At 42.5% G+C, this 22,246-nt stretch overlaps 2 protein-coding genes and 1 non-coding gene across 6 annotated transcripts in view; all 3 read left to right on the top strand.

The window, feature by feature from the left end:
* The window catches only part of camkvl (CaM kinase-like vesicle-associated, like), a 38,607-nt gene extending 32,801 nt beyond the window's left edge, over positions 1 to 5,806 (top strand). For 2 of the 3 annotated variants that reach the window (XM_014338839.2, XM_005914655.3), the window contains 7 exons: positions 113 to 233; positions 810 to 885; positions 1,064 to 1,200; positions 1,455 to 1,533; positions 1,611 to 1,698; positions 1,990 to 1,998; positions 3,229 to 5,806. In XM_014338839.2, the coding sequence (XP_014194325.1) occupies positions 113 to 233; positions 810 to 885; positions 1,064 to 1,200; positions 1,455 to 1,533; positions 1,611 to 1,698; positions 1,990 to 1,998; positions 3,229 to 4,707 (1,989 nt within the window). In that variant the 3' untranslated portion in view covers positions 4,708 to 5,806. The remainder of the gene's footprint in view (positions 1 to 112; positions 234 to 809; positions 886 to 1,063; positions 1,201 to 1,454; positions 1,534 to 1,610; positions 1,699 to 1,989; positions 1,999 to 3,228) is intronic. The other variant, XM_005914656.3, reaches the window with a different exon arrangement.
* A 427-nt stretch (positions 5,807 to 6,233) lies between these two features.
* Positions 6,234 to 22,169, top strand: uba1 (ubiquitin-like modifier activating enzyme 1). Of its 2 annotated transcripts, none has more exons than XM_005914653.3 (26): positions 6,234 to 6,449; positions 9,545 to 9,661; positions 9,741 to 9,799; positions 9,905 to 10,073; positions 12,986 to 13,120; positions 13,204 to 13,310; positions 13,395 to 13,485; positions 13,622 to 13,754; positions 13,862 to 13,959; positions 14,125 to 14,271; positions 14,443 to 14,619; positions 14,841 to 14,948; positions 15,038 to 15,118; positions 15,824 to 15,976; positions 16,512 to 16,677; positions 16,768 to 16,964; positions 17,361 to 17,425; positions 17,832 to 18,027; positions 18,920 to 18,994; positions 19,081 to 19,270; positions 19,415 to 19,500; positions 19,865 to 19,957; positions 20,211 to 20,402; positions 20,706 to 20,807; positions 20,908 to 21,008; positions 21,097 to 22,169. In XM_005914653.3, the coding sequence occupies exons 2-26, from the start codon at positions 9,545 to 9,547 to the stop codon at positions 21,230 to 21,232; spliced, it is 3,174 nt and encodes a 1,057-aa protein (XP_005914715.1). In that variant the 5' UTR covers positions 6,234 to 6,449; the 3' UTR covers positions 21,233 to 22,169. The 2 variants fall into 2 exon arrangements, with proteins under 2 accessions (XP_005914715.1, XP_005914716.1); XM_005914654.3 differs by lacking the exon at positions 6,234 to 6,449 and adding an exon at positions 7,812 to 8,059.
* LOC121815858 lies at positions 20,493 to 20,614 on the top strand. The gene has a single exon (XR_006055426.1). It is a non-coding gene; the product is annotated as a small nucleolar RNA U6-53/MBII-28 (small nucleolar RNA).
* Positions 22,170 to 22,246: the final 77 nt, after the last annotated feature.

The following is a 22,246-nucleotide window of genomic DNA, read 5'->3' as shown; positions in this document are numbered from 1 at the left end:
CACCATCAGATGTTTAAACCAGTAGCCCGTTTCCTTGACGTATAACTCCATGGTGTCATTTAGTACGTGTGAAATTGTGTAGGAATGCTATTTCGTTTCTCATTCTCTGTAGCTGGAAAACCTGATGTACTACACAGAAAACAACCATAACAAAGTAGTTTTGCGAGATTTCTACCTGTCCAGATTTGAGAACGGACCAATCACGGAGCCGTGTGGAACACCGGAATACCTGGGTAAGTAACTCTAGACATCACTTTACAGTGTGTGGCTTTGTTTTGGAACCAAATTTGCTTTCCAGTTTTTCTCCATCTATTATCCTGTTTTGTTTTTTCCCATCTTTGTTTTCTTCTGTTGTGTAAATATGACTGAGGACTTGTGCTACTGAGCATTCAGAGTTCAACCCCAACAACCAGCCAGTACACCGACAGAAAACATAAGCAGAACTGCAAACAATCAAACTCTTCTATTCTATTCATCTCATTTCATGTGCTGAGATTTATGTGAGGGCAACTTGAAGTACACGACTGGGCCTTGGCCTGATTCTCTCACCGAAATGCCAGGACAGTTATTCATGATGCTGAACTGAGTAATTACACTAATAAATAAGGGAAGCGAATAGTGGCCCTGGTGGGGAAATGATGCAAAAAAATAAAAAGAGGGAATTAAAACTGGAGATAGCCTTCGGAGGTAAGTTGCCCGTGCAGCTTAGAGGCATAAATATGGTGTGAAGGCTTGTAAATAAAATCCTCGGACATTTCTCTGCCTCTTACACACATTCTGTATCTGCTTCATTCATTGCTGTTTCTCAGCTCCTGAAGTGGTGGCTCGTCACCGATATGGCCGTCCTGTGGACTGCTGGGCTGTGGGTGTCATCATGTTCATACTGTGAGTCTCACTGCTAATTACAAACACTGTGATGTAACACTCACTAGGCTTTAACAGGATTACTTTGTTTGATATATACATATATATATATATATATATATAAGGTCTGTCCATGGGATAGTTACACTTCTTCTGTCTCTTTCTGTGTTTTTTTGGTTGGTTTTTTGTTTTTTTGCAGCTTGTCAGGTAACCCTCCCTTTTACGATGAAACCGAGGAAGAAAACACCGATCTGCATAATCGCATCATTTTCTGCCGGATTGTTGCTGGGGATTTTGAGTTTGATTCTCCTTACTGGGATGACATTTCACCTGCAGGTATACAACTCCACCACATGGTGGCAGTGGATACTTCACTTTCTTTCTTAATAAGACAGATATCAGTAAACTTAATTTAGAGCATCAGTAGGTAAAACATTTTGTGGCACTTTTTTATCAAAATTGCCATCGTCATGAAATATTTTGCAGAGCAAAACTGAAAACAGCACAGAATGTTTTAACGTTTTCGCTTTTTAAAGACTGCATATATGATTTCTTAAGATGCCTCGTTTGCCTTTTCATTGCTCTTTCAGCTAAGGAGCTTGTCTGTCGCCTGATGGAAGTGGACCAGATGTTGAGAATCACAGCGCAAGATGCGCTTTTCCATGAGTGGTAATCATGTGTACATGCTGACAATAGCAACAGGAATCTTGGCACACAGCTACATTTACTTGTATGTTGTGTCTCAGGATTGCAGGGAACGGTGCATCAGAAAAGAACCTGAAGGATGGCGTGTGTGCCCAGTTTGAAAAGAACTTTGCAAAGGCCAAATGGCGGGTATGTATTCACTCCTGCTCTGTAAATGTGAGATTAAATGAAGCTGGAAATAATAGCAGCAGAGGCATATTGGAGGAGAAACCAGGTGAAGACCAGGGTGTTAATGTGCTTTTAGCTCCTAACACAACTCAGCAGAGGTATGTTTAAAGTCTGTGAATGACATGGTGGAACTGATAAGGCGATCCAGGGATGAGACTGGTGAAGACAAAGAAGGAAAATGGTGGCAATGCTAACCTAACAGCTTAAGTAACAGCAACAATCCTCTTCTCTCTTTCTCCATGTGGTTCCCAGGAATTAAAGGTATTGTTTTTCATTCTGAAGGACAGTGGAAGGGCAGAGCATGGGGAGAAGCTCACATTTAGTCCAGAATGACTCGATAACGCGTCTCTCTGATAGCCAAATATGCTTTTAAATTAAAAATAGGTTTTTATCAGAAGCTATCTCTATAAAAATCAGTTTGGAAAAAAGGTTATATTAAATGTTAAACCCAAGTCAGCTTTGAGATGTATTGATCATGTCAGGGGCCGTTGAAACTCTTCCCAAGCTCTGTTCCTGCCCACTGTCACTCTGCCTGTCCCAGAAGAGATCCATCCACTCTGCCCCACTTTTGTCATTGGATTACACCCAGATGTTCAAAGTGGCCTGCTCTACTCCTTTCCTTCTCCTCATCTGCACTGGTTTATGAATCCAGATCTATAAATGTGAGATAAGCAGCAGAGAAGCAAGGTTTTTTTTTCTTCACTACTTTTGTAGTATTTAAATTAGTGTAGATAAGGAGAGGGTCAAATGGAAAGGACATAAGGGTTCTTAGCCACTGTGAACTTATGAACTGCCGTGATTTATACTGTAAGGCCCTCTGGCATTCCTCTTACGTGAATCCTGGCCCATTGTCCCATACTGTTGTTACATTTAAATCATTTTTGAAGCAATACAAAAAAATCTCAGTTAAGAGATATTGTTCTCAGTAGCATTTTTGTGTCCTAGTGGCTTTTCACTTCCAGAGAATTCAAGGGAATTCGTTTCCCTGGTTTATTAGCAGTTATTAAGCTCACACGTTCCCCCCTGACTCCTTCAGTGTTTGTAGAGCAGAAGGAATCAGATCGGTGTAACATTTATAAGAAGGGGATTTATACACATTTGCTTGATTACTTTTTCCAGTCAGCAAGCACTCAAGGAGTTTCTTGGGGAGGGTGAGACTTGAGATTGATTTAAACCAGGGCACAATATGTCATAGCCTTCTGGAAGTAAACAACCGGCACTAATCTTCCTTCATGTCACACAAATCATATCTCAGCCCTTAGTACGAAGTTGCAAAAATCATGGTGTGTTGACAGGCTTTTTTCTCAAATGCTTGTACTTGAAGCTTATTTTTTTAAGCTTTTCCATAACTATGTTATCAAAGTATTTTTTTATTAGCAGGGGGGGGAAGAGGAAGTATATTTTAACGAAAATGAAATGTACTGCAAATCTAATTCTTTACATCCTAACCATCCTTCTCTTGTTTTTCTTCTACTTCTGTCTGTTTCGCAGAAAGCAATCCGTGTCACCACCTTCATGCAACGCCTGAAGAATTCAGAAGCATTGATTGATAGCTCTGCTGAGGTTCAGGGCAGTGAGGAGGCAGGGGATGGTGAAGGGGGTGCTTCGCAGGGAACAAGTGATGAGGGAGAGAAAGGGATGAGTGATGGTGGGGTAACATCAAGTAGTGTGTCTTTAGAAGTTACTATTGAGAGTATGCCCTCTGGTATGGACCAGAGTAAAGAGACAGTTAAGGCTGGAGAAAAACAAGAGGAGGTAAAGATGCATACAGGCCCATCTGTAGGAACTTTGCCATCAGGTGTAGAGGACCTTTTCTGTCAACCAAATGCAGTCCCCAACTGTACCCAGGAACAGCCTGACAAGGTTGGTGGAAAGAAAGGCGCAGGTGAGGGAACCAGGAAAATGGCTGCAAATTTGGGCCAAAATAAAGTTGTTCCAGAATTCAAACAGACGCCTGCGGTGAGCCCTGAGGCCTCAAAGCTATTAGACAGCACTTCGGGCATTAATCTTGACAAAAAACACATATCGTCCTCCCCCGACCCCAGCAGCAAACGTAAAATGGCTGCAACACTTCATGCACCTTCACACACAGCATCCGCTGCTGCATCAGCCTCACCGCTGAAGAGACCAGTCACACAAAGTGAGCAAAAGGATGAGACTGACGGAAGCTGGTGTCAGACACAAGTACCTGAAGCGGTGGCTGAGAAGTCTGTGGTGGCGCCAGTTACTCCAGCAGTGGGGCCAGGTACAGGGGTGGATGGAGGACTAGAAGTTAGGCTCAGGGGCGATGAGAGTCCAGTAGATAGGCAGGACAGGAATGCCAGAAGAACAGATAGATACAGCGCTGAGTTTAGTATACCAAGAGCAGGTGCTACACCGGGACAGGCTTGCTATGCAGTTGGAAGCTCTGCTAGCTTGGGCCGTCATGCCACACCATACAATCCAGAGGTTGGGGCTATGGGGATGGCTGGGAGCTATGGAAGTCCATACAGTTCCCTGTATACGAGTGGAGGAGGTGTAGGGAGGTATGGAACTGGGCTACAGCACAGTGGGGGGACTTCAAGCGATTGGCAAATGGACAGTGTGATCGAGCAGATAGAAAAGCAAATGGCTGCTGTGCTGGAGAAGATCGAGGGAGACATGCCATCGCTCCTAGAGCAAATCAGTGACTGTCCTGCTGAGCAACCTCGAGCTCGGAGCACACACGCTTCTCCCGCCACCTCTCGTGCACGCCCCTCACAGCGGTCCACATCTGCAACCACCGGCACCCCACCACCACTTCCTACCTCTCCCAGACCTGTGCTGCCATCTCTTCCTCACATTAGCATTCCTCCTCCTGCCTATCCCCCACCATCTCCACCCACAGAAGCCTCACCCCAGGCGCTGGGAGAGCAGGAAGACAGAGATGGACAGGCGGCTCCTGCTCATTCCAGCCAGTCACCAAGACCTGGGATAGGCAGGGGACTATGAGGCAGGTGTGCATGATGTAATACACAAAGGCAAAAATACCTGGAACACTGTATTCATAGTTAAACTTAAGGATTTAATGACTGTCTCACCCAGAAGGACTGCCTAATTGTGCTCAAAAAGAGAAGTTATTACACTGTTGTTTGGTTTGGCTGCATATACCAGATGACCCTACTCCCCTCTGACATTCCAAACACTTTCGTCACTGGAGTCTAGAGGGATTAGAGTACAATATATCTCTGTACGACAGCTTCACAGATCAAGATCTTAAAAGTTGGTTATGCTAAATCCAGATTGTGTGCCTAAATGTTTACCACACAACCACCTCATATGGAAATCCAAGCACTCAACAAATTTGCAAATTATGAAGCTGCACAAATAAGAATGGCAAACTCCTCAACTAACAGTGAAAGAAAAGCTCTAAATAAAGTATTATCCCCTAAAAACTGTAAATAAACAGAATCAAACTAGGTTCCTAAGTCATATTTTCTTCCATGGTGTGAACTTCCTCATATCCAAAGTGACATTTACTTTTTTTCCTTTTTGCTCAAAGCAGATTGTCCCATGATTTTTTTTCAGTTACTATGTATTTATGTGGCTAGTTATTCTGTTGTGATGGTTGGTGTCACAAAGTTGTACAGAAATATGTGAAACTGATCTGATAAAGCCATTCCCCTGGTTGCAGGAAATTATAATTTGTTTTATTAAACGGTATATTTAAACTTAAACTGTCACTTAGACTTATGAGTTGTTCCACATCTGCTGGAGAGCTGGGGGAAATATACTGTATAAAGGCTTTGCAATAACACAGTAACACTTACATTTTCTCTCCTTTTTTCCCCAAACATTTCCAGATAGTTTGTTTTCATTTGCTCCAGTTTTGTCAGCACATTCATTTGGTACCGTTAACTGGACAGTCCTGCCTATTTTATCCTTTTCATCATAAAACTGTTCTGACTTTTGTTCTGCTATTGGGTGTATGTAATACCAGATTCTGTGCTTTTCTCCTGAACAAGTCTAGATCTCCACTATTCTGTCCCTATGTAAAATGTGCACTGTTTGCAAGTCTTTCAATAAAAGTAAGTCAGTAAATACATGCATATATATTGAGTTGTTTAAAATCATTTGATCACTCTTCAAAAAAAAAAAACATTTTAGAATTACAGCCGAGTTTTGTTTTGGTTTTTACGTGCTTCATCAACATTTATCCAAAAGGCAGATTTCTGACAGGCGTTCTATTATGTTATCCTATGTGCCTACAAGTCCCATAAGGCACTGCGTGAACTTCGGTTTAGTCCATGCTTGTAAGGGTACGGGGGTGGAAAAAGTAGTCTTGTTTCTAAATAAACAACTAAACCACAAAGCAGTGTAATATTCAGTACGCTTTATCTTCTAGATGGGATGTGTGAGCGTTAACGATTAATTAAAAGACAGAGCAGACACAAACCAATCATATTCATTTTCAATTAACCCCAAGACCCAGAATGATGGTTGTGCCTGTAACGTGCACATGTTGCTGCTTTGCTTTGCTTTCAACTGAAATAGAGTGAGGGGAAACGGTTTGGGAACAGCCGGACAGGCAGCCGTCCAGCGGAAAAAACTCACACAGAGCCCGCCACCGTGACACACTTTTCACTTTGCAGTCAGCGGCGGTGTTGAATTGTCACCTTGGTTGTTGTTTTTCTTTGCTTAAGCAGAAGGCGATTTTTAATACTCCAGATCAGGCCGAGTAAATATCGGATGTGGTAAGTTCTGCACACTTGTGTAAGCTCTCGTCCTGGTTATGTTAGCCGCAGCTAGTTTGCTAATGTTAGCTAGTTAGCTAACATAGCGGCACAAGACGGGGAAAAAGTCGCTGGGTGGCTAGATAGCTCGAAAGCTAGCCGCACACAAGCTAACAACTACGCAGTCTTTTGATGTGCGTTATCGATAGTCGTTAATATTAGTTGCAGGCGGCTGAGCGAACCATTTAAGCTCCTTGCTCCGCTAACGGTAGCTAACAAGACACTGACACGTAACTGTTAACGGCAAATTAGCATTTGTACATTTTTTTATGTGCACGGGGTTGCTGTTTTAATTAATGTTAGGCGATAAATAACGTTAATGGTATCTAGAAGGCTAGTTGCTTCAAACATTTGATGGATACTACGTTGAAAGACAGACACGAGCTAACTGGCATCACGAGCGTACATGCTGGCACTATTTTTTTTTCCTCGTATATCCGTTTGTATATGTAGGGTTCCCGTTTCGATAGCACGTTTATCGGCGTTATCACAGTAACCTAACACTGGCTAGGCTGTGTTTAGCTTGTCAAGTTAGGCAGCCTATTATTCGGACATCATTGATATTCGTATGCTTCAGTTCAAAACATTTTCTAGTTGGAAGATGAAAATAGGGGATCACCTCGACATGTGTACCCGAGTATATGCGGCCCACTCTTTTTTTTTTCCTGGGCCTTTGTCATTTACTAGGCACCCCCTCCCCCAATACTCTTCTGCAAGGAATGCTCACCCCTAACCTCAGTGTGACTAAAACGCCCAGACGCTCAGCATCACTAGCTAATAAGGATCGTACACTATCCGACTTGAGTAGTGATAATTGCTGAATTCATAAAATAGTCAAAACAATCGGTGTGTTAAGTGGAATGTAGCAGATTGTGCTCCAGTGAGAGTATATCTAATGGCGTTTAACTGTGAAATGTGTTCTTTCTGATGGTGCATTGTTGCAAGTTTGGTGTTCAGCTTTGTTTATGGAGTTCACATGAAGATGACTGGTCCTTGCTAATCTGCCTCTGAAACAAAGGTGTTGTTACTGATGAGTTACATTCAGCTCCGTTAAGGGAGAATCCTTTCATGCAATGGTCTCAGACATACCCGCAATTATTTTTCTCATTAAGTGTTGGGTTTTTTCATTAGATTATTGGAGATCCTACTGTTCATTGTACAGTAAGATATTTGGCATGCATCCTCTCGTAGCGAGGGCGGGATCAACGCGCTTTAGCTTGGGCTTGAAGAGCCAATGAGCCGAGGACCTGGATGAGCAGCGTGCTTGCAGCCACCCTTTCCTGTTGAATATTTCAGCCCCTGCGTCACAGCTCCTCCGCCCCTTTCTCCCCATCTGCCATTTTGGTTTTGTTCCTGTCTGCAGTCGCAAAGCCAGCAGCGCAATTACATAGGAGAGACTATCGGCACAACGACATAGTGACTCGACAATATAGTGCAGACCACCCCAATCCCGCATCGCGTTTCTTTTCTCTGTACAAATCGTCGAATATACAATCAGCGTTTTTACTGACAGCTACACACAGCAGGAGAGGAGCGGGTTCGCATTGGGAAGGGACCGAGAAGGATTATTGGTAAGGAAAGGGAAATCAATGGAGCACGAGTGTAGTGGCTTGGCTTGTATTCGCGGTGTTTATGTTAAGCGACAAAGTTAAATTGTCTGTTTGTTAGATGCCTAGACATTTACCCATATCCACATAGGAGCTGTGGTAGACTACTGTCAAATCCGCTGCTCTCCAGTGCGAGGTCGGTTGGAGTGTAGCCACAGCTGCTAGCTTGTAAAATTGTGTTCCGCACTGAGGGTAATGCAGGCCTAGGCCGAGCTGCTAATGGATAAGCTGACAAGCTGGTGTTTTCTTCCCTCTAAGTTATTAATGTTTAGGCTCTGTCCACTTGCCAAATCACTTAACCGATTAGTTGCTCGGAACCTACTTAGTTTTCTATTGGTGCTGTTGTCTGACAGTTAATTAATATTTTTCCACACGTTGAGATCTTTAAATCGACTGCTACCCGCTAACGTTTTCTAGTAGGATTGGCAAACTACAGTAACAGCCGGGCGGCTTTGCTGTATCATGCCGGACGCCTTCATTTTCGGTTTTGACAAGCGCGACCGTTCAGTTAACGGTGATATGAAGGCTATTTTAGGCTGGTTGCAGTCGTATGAAAATTTGCCCAGGCCTCGTCATAATTTAAAGTCGTAGAGAGGGTTATAAACTGATACGTGTGCCTTGGGAAATGCACGGAAGTTGGCGCCGCATTGGATGCGGAAATTGTGCCCGACCTTTTTTTTTTTTTTTTTTTTTTTTTTTTTTTTGTGCACCCAGATTGTATTTGAAAAACGCTGCGGCCCTCCGAGTGCAGAGGTTTATCGCGACTACTGCGTTAATCAGAAATCTAAATACATAAGTAAATGCATTGCTATTAAATGTTGCCGTTTAGAGCTTTCTTGTAACGTCGCCATCTACAACTTAGTTGCAGCACAGTGTGGTCCTTGTGTCCGCACCTGCCAGCCATTGTGTGGTATTGCTCAGTTTACCGCAGTGAACTTTTAATGATTCAGCTCTTTTCCTTGAAACATGTTGGGTGTCGATAAATACCAGGAAAAAACAATAGAAGTATCTAAACAAACCTGTGCTTTCTGTGTGTATGAAAGAACCGTAATGCTATTCATGTCTCTTCCCAGCCTCAGTTCGTTTTCTAGCAGATTTGTGTTTGGCCTGAAGCCAGCCCAGCTGCTCTCTAGGCTAAAAATCCTCTCTTCAAAATGAGGGGGACTGGTTAGCCTTTAGTTTAGGTATTTATTATAATGGAACCAAAGCAACGAATTATAAAATTACTGAAGTTTATATGAATTGGAATCAGTTGGCTTCTGAGAACATTCAGGAAACCCAGGCTTGTTGACAGTGTGCCGTCTTTCTTTTTTTTTCTTAATGATGTAAAATGTCTTTCTTTTATTCTAGATTTATTGCAAACTACCAAAATGTTATAGGGCAGTTGTTAACTGGTAACATTCATGTGCTTGAATGACAACTTAATTTATGATGGTGGTTAATGCACAGATGTCCAGCTCGCCGCTGTCCAAGAAGCGTCGCTTGTCAGGAACAGAGACGAAGACGGGATCCCACTGCTCCTCCTCTAACTCTGTCAGAACTGATCTGTCCCACACACCTGCCAACGTGAGTGCAAACACATTTACTCTATAGAGTGAGTAGAACTTGTAACGTAAACTGATTGCACTTCGTGTTGTTTTCCCAGGGCATGGCTAAGAATGGCAATGATGCTGAGATCGATGAAGGCCTGTACTCAAGACAGCTGTAAGCTTCTTTTTTTTCCTTTTTGTGATGTTGGACTTTATGGTTATTGGGTTTGACATCTACCAATGCATAATGATGCCAATGGTTCTTTATGTCATTATTTAGTTACGTGCTGGGCCATGAAGCTATGAAGCGCATGCAGAACTCCAATGTCCTCATCTCTGGTATGAGAGGCCTTGGAGTTGAGATTGCCAAGAACGTGATCCTGGGAGGAGTTAGAAGTGTCACTATACATGACGAAGGAGTTGCAGAATGGAGAGACCTCTCTTCCCAGGTGTGTGAAAGCACAGATATTTAAATTTAAAATTTTTGCAGTAGTTTATTTTTCCCGATTAAGTTACCGTATTTTCACGACCATAAGACGCACCGTACTAAAAGGCGCAGTCTCAGTTATGTGTGCCATTACTGCATTTAACACACATAAGGCGCACCTGATTATAGGGCGCATACAAGTATGCGTGTTTAAAAATAAAGCGGGAGCAAAACTAAGTTTGGTACTCACATTTTTATCATCAATCAAACCCATCGAAGTCCTCATCCTCTGTCTGAATTGAACAGCTGCGCTAAATCTCCATCAAACATGCCAGGTTCACTTTCTTCACTGTCAGTCACTTTCCGTGCCGTGCGGCTCCTCGGAAATGATGCCGGCTTTTGCGAAAGCTCGAACAACAGTGCCAGCAGACATGTTAGCCCAAGCATCTACAATCCATTGGCAAATTGTGGCGTAACTCGCCCGGCGCTGCCTTCTACTCTTAGTGAAACTGTGGTCTCCATCGGTCATCCATCGCTCCCACGCCGCTCGCAGCCTTACTTTGAACGGGCGGTTCACACCGATGTCCAGCGGTTGGAGTTCCTTTGTCAGGCCTCCTGAATGACAGCAAGCTCACAGTTCCTTTGTTTCACTAGTTTTTTCACATCGGCTGTGAGATGGGCACGCATAGAGTCACAGATTAAGAGCGATGGTGATGCGTGGAAAAAACCACCTGGTCTCCTTACATACACCTCCCTCAGCCAGTCTTTCATCATTTCCTCATCCATCCAGCCCTTTTCATTTGCCTTAATGATGATTCCTGCTGGAAACTTCTCTTTAGACAAAGTCTTTCGCTTAAAAATCACCATAGGCGGCAGTTTCTGTCCATTAGCATGGCAGCCAAGCACAACAGTGAAAGAAGACTTTTCGTGCCCCGTTGTGCGTATCGCTACCGTGCTGGTCCCCTTCTTCTCCACAGTGTGACTCACCGGGATGTCAAAAGTGAGCGGGACCTCGTCCATGTTTGTGATGTGGCTGGGCTGGATGTGTTTGTCGGCGATGTGTTTGCTGCAGTAGGAGCGGAAGATGGCCAGCTTTTCCTTATAATCCGCTGGAAGTTGCTGCGCTACCGTAGTCCTGGTCCGGATGGAAAAATGGCACAGTTTCATGAAACGAAAGCACCAAGACGGACCTCCTCGGAAATGTTCAATTTTCATTTCTTCTGCTAGTGAAACTGCTTTTAGTCGAATGGTGACCGTCGAAACGCTTCTCCCGCTCGTTCTTTGCTCGATGATCCACCGCTCGAGTCTTTCCTCCAACTCGGGCCACCTCGCCTTATGTCTGCGGAAACTCAGCTGCGTCTTCTTGACCTGTCGGAGCTTGTTTTCTAGCTTCCTCCACTTGCGAACCATCGATTCATTAATCTTAAATTCTCTCGTGGCTGCTCGATTTCCATGTTCCTCCGCGTAGCTGATGGCCTTCAGTTTAAACTGTGCTTCATAAGCGTGTCTCTTTGCCATTTTCAGGGTTGCTAAAACAACGATGTTCCGCATAATGCACATACCTGTCCTTTTATACAGGTATGTGCGATTGTCCCGGTATATACGATCAACGCCCACACTTCACCCTTTAGCGTTCTCATGGTGTTCTCTACTACGTCCTCCTTACAACACACAGGGCGCGCCGCACTTTTTAAAGAAAATCTAAGGCTTTTATGTGCGCCTTATAGTTGCGAAAATACGGTACACAAGGGAATTGCAGTTTGTGGACTCGCATGTTGTCTGAGCACGATTCCAAAGTGCACTGTGGCTTTATCTATTGAGTTATGTGTTGTTGTGTATTGCTAACATCCAGAAAGGGTACTAAAGCCACCCCCACCCTTGCTAACCATGAGCTGACCCAGATTTACCAGTGGGTGGCCTCTTCCCAGTTTCATAATCGTAGTACAGCCAGTCTGTTAAAGGACATAATTTCAGCAGAGTAGATTGCGTTTATTTGTCTGTTAAATCCTGTTATGTCTCATCAAACTGCAAACATGTATGAACAGATTCCTTGGGTGTTAACTTGAGGCATTTTTCTGGTGTTGTTGCTACAGAAGTGTCATCGTGGTTAGACACAGATTTTAAGACTCCCTTGGGAACATAGTCATTTTATACGAATGATGTTGGGATATGACATTTTTTCATTTAAAAAGATACACTGGTATTGTGGCTTATATTATAAGACACACCCCTAATTTATTTACAGGGCAGCTTAAGTGTATTGCATTTGCATTGTACATTTGTGTTTTCAATTATGTGATTCGGTCCTAATAACAGAAATATGGAAAAAGAAATGGTTAACCTGTAGTTTAAGAAAGCACTTATTGTTGATGTGCTTCAGGAGCTCAAATAATGCTTTGAAGTTTTGAGACCAAATTTTACATTTAGTCTATATTTCATTTTACCTTAAACTTGGGTTTCTTTGCTTGGTTTTCTCTGGGCTGACAGTCCAAACTGATTTAGGGCAAATGAACCAGCCAAGACCACTTAACAATATAATGTTAGTCCACTTCCAAACTGAGTTGGGTGGGATTTCTTCTCTTTTCATCTAATCACTGCTTAGCTTTCATAAATATAACAGCATAACTACAAATAAAACTCATCTGCTCTTGATAACCATTTTAATGTTATGGACTTAAGCGTGAGAATGCAGGGAGTACACTGTGATCAGTCAAGCCGTTTAAGTGGTAGTCTGTTGTTTTTATCCTCGTTGACACATTCTGAAGTCCTTTCAAAAGAAAAGGCGGACCCACAGAAGAATATGGCTAAACACACAAATGAAGTAAAGTTCACACTGAGTCAATGTTATTCACTAGAATATTCCTTAATGTCATGTTTGGCTATAGTATTGGCAGTTATTGCTTAATGACAGCATCAGTATTTCTGTATGGCTAGTTTTACCTTCGGGAGGAGGACCTGGGCAAGAACAGGGCAGAAGTGAGTCAGGCCCGCCTGGCTGAACTGAACAGCTATGTTCCTGTGACTGGTTACACTGGACCACTGACTGAAGACTACTTGACCAAGTTCCAGGTATAAATTTAGCATAAGAAAACTCCCTAGTCATTTTACCATTTCGGAAAGAGTTTTTAATTTTGTCTTATTTTGAAATCTAGGTGGTAGTGCTGACTAACTCAACTCTGGATGAGCAGCAGACTCTAGGAGAGTTCTGCCACAGCAAGGGAATCAAGCTGATTGTTGCAGACACTCGTGGTCTGTTTGGGTAAGATTAAGACTCTGTTTAGTGTTCACATGCAGTGCATCCGTCAGCATCTAATGTTTTTGTGCTCTAATTTCTCTTTTGTAGTCAACTTTTCTGTGACTTTGGAGAAGAGATGATTGTGTATGACACCAATGGAGAGCAGCCATTAAGTGCTATGATTTCCATGATCACAAAGGTTAGTCTTGGTTCTTTTATCCCCCCTGACGATGCTGATTTTTCTTTCTTTTTTTTAAGCACTACCTGCTTTTTAGGAGTAAATTAAAGCTTCATGGCAGCTGTGCCTGAAAAGTTGCACATTTTGGTTTCCCCAGGACAGTGCAGGGGTCGTGACATGTCTGGATGAAGCTCGTCATGGCTTCGAGAGTGGAGATTATGTTACGTTTACTGAGATTCAGGGTATGACTGAGCTCAATGGTTGCAAGCCGGTCGAAATTAAAGTTCTTGGTAAGAACACACTCTTTTTCTTTTTTCATTTTTTTTCCACCATTGAATACATTTTGGTCACTCTGTTATGAGTTTACAAGTTCATGCAATGTCCTGTATCTTACTAGGTCCATACACCTTCAGCATCTGTGACACGAGTGGCTTCACAGATTACATAAGAGGAGGAATAGTTTCCCAGGTTAAAATGCCCAAGAAGATCAGTTTTGTAAGTAGCTGCCGTTTTGCACATGGCATTACTAGCATGATCTCATTTCCACAGATGGTGTAGTGTGAATTCTCATGGTAATACCAATATAACCTTACCATCTGGCATTGCTGTCACCAGTGGAAAAGCCCAGCTTCACTACCTTGCGTTTCTTTCCCTGTTCAGAAATCTCTCTCCTCATCGCTGGCCGAGCCTGAGTTCCTGATGACAGACTTTGCCAAGATGGAGTTTCCAGGACAGATGCACCTAGGCTTCCAGGCTATCCATGCCTTCCAGAAAAAACATGGCCATCTTCCAGCACCTTGGAGCCAGGTACATATCACTCATGATGGTGGGATCTTCTTGGAAAGGGGGAACCACTTTGATTAAATGCTTGTGCTAAAATAAAATAGTTCCGCATAAAATGTGCAGCACAACACAGCAAAAATAAAGTCTGTTTATAGTTAATATTTTGTAATTTACCGTAAACTGTGTGCATTCCAGGCGGATGGTGAAGAGCTATTGGCATTGGCCAAAGACGTGAACTCTGCTCAGACTGGGTCGGCCAAAGTGGAACAGCTGAATGAATCTCTTATCAAAAAGATGTCATATGTTGCTGCTGGTGACCTGGCCCCTGTCAATGCCTTCTTTGGAGGGCTGGCTGCACAGGAAGTGATGAAGGTCAGTGGAAAGCTGTATGCAAATTGAAGATGAAAGCTTTGTCCCTACAATATTAAGTGTAGTTGTTCGTTATATTAAAGAAAAATCTATTTTAATCAACAGGCACTGATAAGCCCGTTCTTATCAATGCTCATGAAGAGTCATTTTACATTGAGTATGATTAGACGTGTTTTGAAATGGAGAAGGTTTTCCTGTATTTCATGTGCTGTTTGATGTTTTAGGCATGCACAGGAAAATTCATGCCCATAATGCAATGGCTGTACTTTGATGCCCTGGAGTGCTTGGCTGAAGAGGAGGGATTCATGCTCACAGAGGAAGAGTGTGCCCCTGTAGGTGTTCAAAGCATATTCAAAATGCAAGTACTGAATGTAGTTGCAATAAATGATGGTGCTAAATTTGTTATGTCTTTTTCTCCAAGAAAAACTGTCGATATGATGGACAGATTGCAGTGTTTGGCACCAAAATGCAGGATTTGCTTGCCAAACAGCGTTACTTCTTGGTGAGTGTCAGTGTAAAAGTTCTGTTGCCTTCTTCAATTTCCTGTTACTAGGAAGTTTTAAAAAATAAGGTTGCCAGAAAAATGTTGTGCAAAAGACAAAAACTTAGAAATACCTTTATGCCACTATAAAATACTATGAGCTAAAGTCTGATGAAGAATATTTCTTGGTGCTGTTCTCAGGATGCTAGGGGAAATGGATCTTATGAGATCTTTAGTGGTAGTGTTTATCTTTTTGCTCTTGTGCCTAAAATTGTCCAACAGAAAGTTCATTCTTGTTTGAATGCTCAGTTGAGGTTTTGGTTGGTTTTTTTTGGTTTTTTTATTTATAATTTGATTTAATTGCACAGTGACAAAGAACGCTGTCAGTTCTTGGGATATTCATGGGCAGTTATTTACTATTTGAGATCGTGAGTGAGATGGTGGCAGCTGCATCTAAGCCAAAATATATCAGCTGTTAGTTCTTTGTCTCATAATTGGCACAATAGTGTATCGACACTGCCATGTTAATTGAGTGCCACCCACCATGTCCCAGTGCACGTCAGAGCTGTTGGGTTTAACCTTTCTGGTGGGAATCCGGCAAAAAGACTGTCAGCTTTTCCCACTAACCATAAGCATTTCTCTGACAGTGAGTGACACGTGTAAATGGAAGGTTCAACTGTATGACGACCCATTATAGCTTTATTCACAAATTTCTAATCCTTCCAGGTTGGGGCTGGTGCCATTGGTTGTGAGCTGCTGAAAAACTTTGCCATGATTGGACTGGCTGCTGGGGAGGGAGAGGTCATTGTGACTGACATGGACACCATAGAGAAATCCAACCTCAACAGGCAGTTTCTCTTCAGACCTTGGGATGTTACGGTCTGTATCATCTTAACTCGACTTGTTTGATGAACTCTATTGATCGATGTTTCCACACAGCACTCTTTATGGCTTTCCTGTAACACCGAAGTGCACTTATAGATTATGTTTTGTATGTTGATAGAGGCAATTTAAACTTCAGTGTGTGTGTGTGTGTGTGTGTGTGTGTACGTGTGTGTGTTTTCTTAAAGTTTAAAAAGTCAAAGCAAATTTACCAGGTCCTAACAAACTGAGACTTGAGAGCAGCTTTGTACCTGTAGTATCACTAGACTACTAAATGCTAGTATGCACTATCAGTTAATCTGAGGTTATCTGATGCCCAAAAGAAACTGATGGGAGGAACCCACACCTGACGTAAGCTGTTGGACACCAATATTTTCAAAGGAGTGCACATTTTGTTGTGTCCCTGGAAAAGAAAGCATTAATGTGGACAGCAGTGACCTCTGTACAGATTGTCTCCTCTGATCTTTGTTCTTTTGGTCACCTATGATAATGTTATTAGTGAGTTGACTGTTTAGTGTGTGTGTGTTAACAGAAAATGAAGAGTGACACGGCTGCTGCTGCAGTGAAACTGATGAACCCGGCAATCAAGATCACAGGTCACCAGAACAGAGTGGGCCCTGACACAGAAAGGATCTATGATGACGACTTCTTTGAAAGCCTTGATGGAGTTGCCAATGCACTGGACAACGTTGATGCACGTAAGAGATGATGAGACATTAAGAATAACTGCTTAATAACTAGGGGGAAATGGATTCAGTAAAAAACGTGCGTTTTCCTCTAATGTTCAGGGATGTATATGGATCGGAGGTGTGTGTACTATCGTAAACCCTTACTGGAATCAGGCACTCTGGGTACCAAAGGCAATGTCCAGGTTGTGATCCCTTTCCTCACCGAGTCCTACAGCTCCAGTCAAGATCCACCTGAGAAGTCCATCCCCATCTGCACCCTCAAAAACTTCCCAAATGCCATTGAACACACGTTGCAGGTTAGTATATGCAGAGCCGGAGAGTCTCAGAGTGTGAGATTGGCCAGGCAGGATCAAATCTGACGCTTGGAGTCAGCGTGGCCCACAAAATAGTATTGAGAACAGCCATACAGAAACCTTTGTGTTAATCTTTACTTTAAAGGCTCCACCTGGTGTACCAACTACACAATGCACACATGTAATAGATGAGTTAATCACTTCAGCACTATATGCTTCAGAGAATTTTATTGCATTACCTGTTTCTTCATATACTTGATATCTTCATATAGGGTTTTGTTTTTTTAATAGCACTGTGTGTGGTTAGTGTGTCACAGTGTGAATGGAACTATTGTAGGTTTACCAAATATTTCGTACTTCTATTATTGAACTGCTGTCCTTGTGGTTCTTTCTGTGCAGTGGGCCCGCGATGAGTTTGAGGGACTATTCAAACAACCCCCAGAAAATGCCATGCAGTACCTCACGTATGTCGCTTTTCCTTGTCATTCTAATGCAATCACCTGTCAGCATTATACTTGCCTATATGCTGGGCTCCTTTCATCGTAGAAATTCTTCACTGATAAAATTACTTTTCATTAGTGGACAAATTTCCTCATAATTAAGTCTCATAAGTGTTTGTGGATTGTTGGTAATTCAGTACTTATAAACTTGTATAACTTGCCTTTCAACTAAGAATCAATCTTGTAAATGTCACAGCCCCCTCTTGGTTCTCGTGGCGCCATTGAGCTGTCTTCTTGTAAAATCTAACCCAAACCTCATGCTCGAAATAATTTATAAAATCAGCCTGCAGAGTAAATGGTTTAAAAAAAGACGACAGCTCTTCACATCGTCGAAACTAGTCAATGAGGTTTATAATTTCCGTTCTTGCAGAGATCCTAAGTTCATGGAGCGTACTCTGAAGCTTCCAGGAGCTCAGCCTGCGGAGGTGCTGGAGGCTCTTTATAAGAGTCTTGTCACAGATTGCCCCCAAAACTGGGCTGACTGCGTAGCTTGGGCTCGCAACCACTGGCAGTGTCAATACAGCAACAACATCCGCCAGCTACTGCACAACTTCCCACCAGATCAGGTACAAAGTGAAGGTGCTACGAGATGAATATCAGTTTCTAACCGTTATTGTCTGATCTTGGTTTTACGCGTCTTATCAACTGTTTGCAGCTATAGTTGCATTGGTGGTATTCATTTCAGCAACAAGAAAAGTGTTGTCATTTTTCATACAGTATTGGAATATTTTAACTTATTCAACAGATTATATGAAGGGTTTGATATGAACTTCTGCAATGGCCACACGTTATGTCTTGTCTTCTGTTTTTGAGCTCTGTGCAGGTCTGCTCAGTGACACCAAATTTAGTGAGAGGTGCTGCTGTGTGTTACAGCACGTGTTAGCACAGAGTAGCATAGCAGCTGATAATCTGATTTTAGCTTATAGCATGAAAGTTGTCACAAACATGGTAAACCATACTCGGACCGTGATATTGGTTTTGAACATTTCTAAAATCGTTTGATGGCAGACAAATGATTTTAGTAAGTCACAAAAACATTGGCATGATTAAGAGACTTTTATATAAAAGTAAACTACTTTACACTCTTGTGTAAAGACAGTTTGGGGCTTCCTGTGTACTTATTCATGCCAGTTTGTACATCTCATTTCCCCTGAAAAGCCATTTATAGATGGTGGGCATACATTAGAAACAGCAGAAATTACATTTTTAAACTTAAGCTGAGTCAAACGGCAGTTTGAGTTGCTGCGTATCTATTGCACGAAAGGCTGCCTAGTGGCTCAGTCAGCAGTACTGACGCTGAACCACAAAACCCTACTTTGCATCTGTAGTTTCTCACCCCCTTTCCTGTCATTTATCCACGGTTTCCTGTTTAATAAATATGCAATTGACACAAAAATTACAACATGGACATGAAAGGTTTCCATTATAGCACTTATACATTTATCATCTGTCTTTTAGCTCACTAGTTCCGGTGCTCCCTTCTGGTCTGGCCCAAAGCGATGTCCTCACCCATTAGAATTCAGCACTACCAATGTAAGTGTGCCGCTGTCATTTATAAGCTTAATATTACCCGAGTCTAGTCCAGCCAGGCTCAAACTAATGAATGTTCTTGTTTTCAGGAGCTGCATATGGACTATGTTGTGGCAGCAGCCAACCTGTTTGCTCAAACATACGGCCTGCAAGGCAGCACTGATCGTGCAGGTGTGATCAAGATCTTGCAGGATGTCAAGGTGCCCCCTTTCACCCCACGTTCAGGAGTTAAAATCCACGTCTCTGATCAGGAACTGCAAAATAACAATTCCTCTATTGGTATGTTCACATGTGGTTGTGTAATAAAGCATATTTTGGGGGGATGTTACATCAGCTAAGAGTTGTTTGTGAATCTTGTACGGAGTCATGTGTCATTGTGGATGCTTTGACAGTAATGCAACCATTGATCTTGTGATTATGCAGATGATACCAAACTGGAAGAGCTGAAAGCCATGTTGCCTTCACCAGAGTCCTTCCAGTTCAAACTCACCTCCATTGACTTTGAAAAGGTAAGGCGTCTCCTTTTGTCAGCTTTAATGAAGATAAATAACATTTGTTTAATTTATTACAGTTGCCAGTAGCAAAGCTAGTCAGTGGCATTGAGGACTTGGTTCTTTTTATCTGAAAGATTCAATAAAACACAGCATCTGGCTTTGCAGTGAGGCCAATTGGAAACCTAGTCTGTTAATAATAATGAGAGTAAGAAAGTATTGTTTCCATAGCTTTCAAGGCTAACTCTGCTTAGATGCCTTTAAGTGGTGCACTGCCAGAACATTGTAACTCTCACGCTAGAATTTCAACCTATTAATATAACTTGAATCAACACTACTGGTACTTCTGGTTTGTAATGGCTGTGGGCCTATATGTTAACAGGATGATGACACCAACTTTCACATGGACTTCATTGTGGCAGCCTCCAACCTGAGAGCAGAGAACTATGACATCCCCCCCACAGACAGGCACAAGGTAAGAAAACAGACCCAGCTGCTCTCACACTGGTGTTAATTGGGAAATGTGCCTGCTAATAGTATTCGTTTTGTAATAGTAATGAAAAAAACATTTGAGAGTGCACTCTGTGAAAACAAACAACTTAAACTCAACCTCAGAAATTTACATTTTGCTTTTTCTCTATGTACACTATAAAGTTTGGGGGGTGTTTTTGTTGTTGTTTGTTTGTTTGTTTGTTTCCTTCATCACTGTCCTTTTAATCACCAAACAGAGCAAACTGATAGCTGGTAAGATCATCCCTGCTATCGCCACTACCACAGCAGCAGTTGTTGGCCTAGTGTGCTTGGAGCTCTTCAAGATTATCAAAGGACACAAGAAGCTGGAGTCCTACAAAAATGGCTTCATGAACTTGGCCCTGCCTTTCTTTGCCTTCTCTGAACCCATTGCTGCTCCAAAACACAAGGTAAGCAAATACGTTACCATTTGCTGAGATTTTAAAAAGACGTGCACGATGTCTGCGCTGTAGAGAAATGTTTGACTCCAGTATAATAAACTCCTGTGATGATTAAGCCATGCTAATACTGATGCACCAGTCAGATGCATTTTGCACTGCCTGGGTGTAAGTGAGTTCAACTTGTCTTCTCACACTGATGGCATCAGTGTGTGCTGAGGAGAAATTTTAATGTAATAACTGGTTATCTTATTGAGCTTATAATTAAGATCTCTTAAAAAAATATGTATATACTTAAAATACATTTTTTCGCAGTACTATGAAATTGACTGGACGCTGTGGGATCGCTTTGAGGTCACAGGACTGCAGCCCAATGGGGAAGAAATGACACTCCGACAGTTTCTGGATTACTTTAAAGTATGTTGAGCTCATGGTTTGGTTTTTGGTTGTTGTTTTTCTCCACGCTGACATGTTCTTGGCATACAATTAACCACCATCTGTTTCTGTTCTGTATTAGAATGAGCATAAGTTGGAGATCACCATGCTTTCTCAGGGAGTGTCCATGTTGTATTCGTTTTTCATGCCTGCTGCCAAACTTAAAGAGAGACTGGACCTACCGTGAGTGCACGTGCATACACCTGCTTCCTCATTTGCATGCTGGAATTTTAAAGTTTGTATTCACTGGTTTTCTTTCTGTGTCCTGCAGTATGACGGAGATTGTGACGAAGGTGTCCAAAAAGAAGCTGGGCAAACACGTGAAAGCCCTGGTGTTTGAGCTATGCTGTAACGACCTTTCAGACGAAGACGTGGAAGTGCCCTATGTCAGATACACCATCCGCTGAGCTCCGCACTGAGCCCACCCGCAGGAGGGTGGGAGTTACAGGGGGGAGATGGGGATGGGGGTGTTCTGAGTGAGGAGCTAAAATGGGGATTGGGGGTGCGTGGGTTGATCCAGGTCAGCTGTATTGGATCAATCAGTATTTTTTTAGGCCTGTGGTTTGTGTAAACCTGTGCCTGAGTGTACATAGCCCCAGTAAGCTGAATTAAGAATAACTGTATATGTTAAGAATCCAGTTGGTTCTTGGCTGTGGGAACAGGGGTGTCACTGGAGGAAGGGAGCATGTACACTGGACATCCTGATGTTTCTCAAAAGCACCAACCTCTTGAGTGAATTGATAAGCCTTAGTGGTCTCTTGGTACTCCATATCCCAACCAGTGTCCCTAAAAACCATCACTCTTATTGGCCTTCAGCAGTAATGGAGGTTTTTGTTTGATTTTTAATCTAATCCACCTTCTTCCCTCCACTATACTTGCTCTCTCCCTCTTCCAACCTCTGTCTCATAGACACAGTCCCACATTAGTTTCTTTTGTTTTGTTTTTTCTTAACATATGCACCTAATTAATATGTAAAAGGTCAGCCCAGGAGACACCAATAAGCCCAAGCCTTTCCTGACTGGATATCTGACTATCTCACACCACCTGAATACCCCTGCCAGTGTGAGGTACCCCTACACCCTCATTAAACCCACTCTGTGGCTTTGGGAGGGGTTCGTGCACATGACATTGGTTTTCTCTTTCTCATTATATTTTATGTGTTTTGTTATTTTCTATTTTATTTTTTGGGTGGTTGGACAGAGTTTCGGCGCACACACGTGGTAGATCCTAAACTGTCTTTCTACTTTGTTAACTCCAAATGACTTAACTGTAAGAACAGGGCAACGAGATGTATCTTGAAACGGGAGCACTTAGTGTGATAGTGAATAAAGATGTAAAAACATACTGAAGAAGACTGTGTGGTTATTTTTGTGTCTCTCTCACACACACACACACAGCGACCGTGTCAGTGTCATTCAGCA

Source organism: Haplochromis burtoni, unplaced genomic scaffold, assembly GCF_018398535.1.
Source record: "Haplochromis burtoni strain Fernald_Lab_line unplaced genomic scaffold, NCSU_Asbu1 Contig_9, whole genome shotgun sequence".
Taxonomy (NCBI): domain Eukaryota; kingdom Metazoa; phylum Chordata; class Actinopteri; order Cichliformes; family Cichlidae; genus Haplochromis; species Haplochromis burtoni.
This window is presented reverse-complemented; position numbering and strand designations above follow the sequence as displayed.

Bases quoted from the DNA above. Each gene is read 5' to 3' on its own strand.
- uba1 (XM_005914653.3), top strand. From the start codon at position 9,545: ATGTCCAGCTCGCCGCTGTCCAAGAAGCGTCGCTTGTCAGGAACAGAG. The intron at 17,426-17,831 runs GTATGTCGCTTT...CCGTTCTTGCAG, and splicing joins AATGCCATGCAGTACCTCAC to AGATCCTAAGTTCATGGAGC. The intron at 19,958-20,210 runs GTAAGAAAACAG...ATCACCAAACAG, and splicing joins CCCCCACAGACAGGCACAAG to AGCAAACTGATAGCTGGTAA.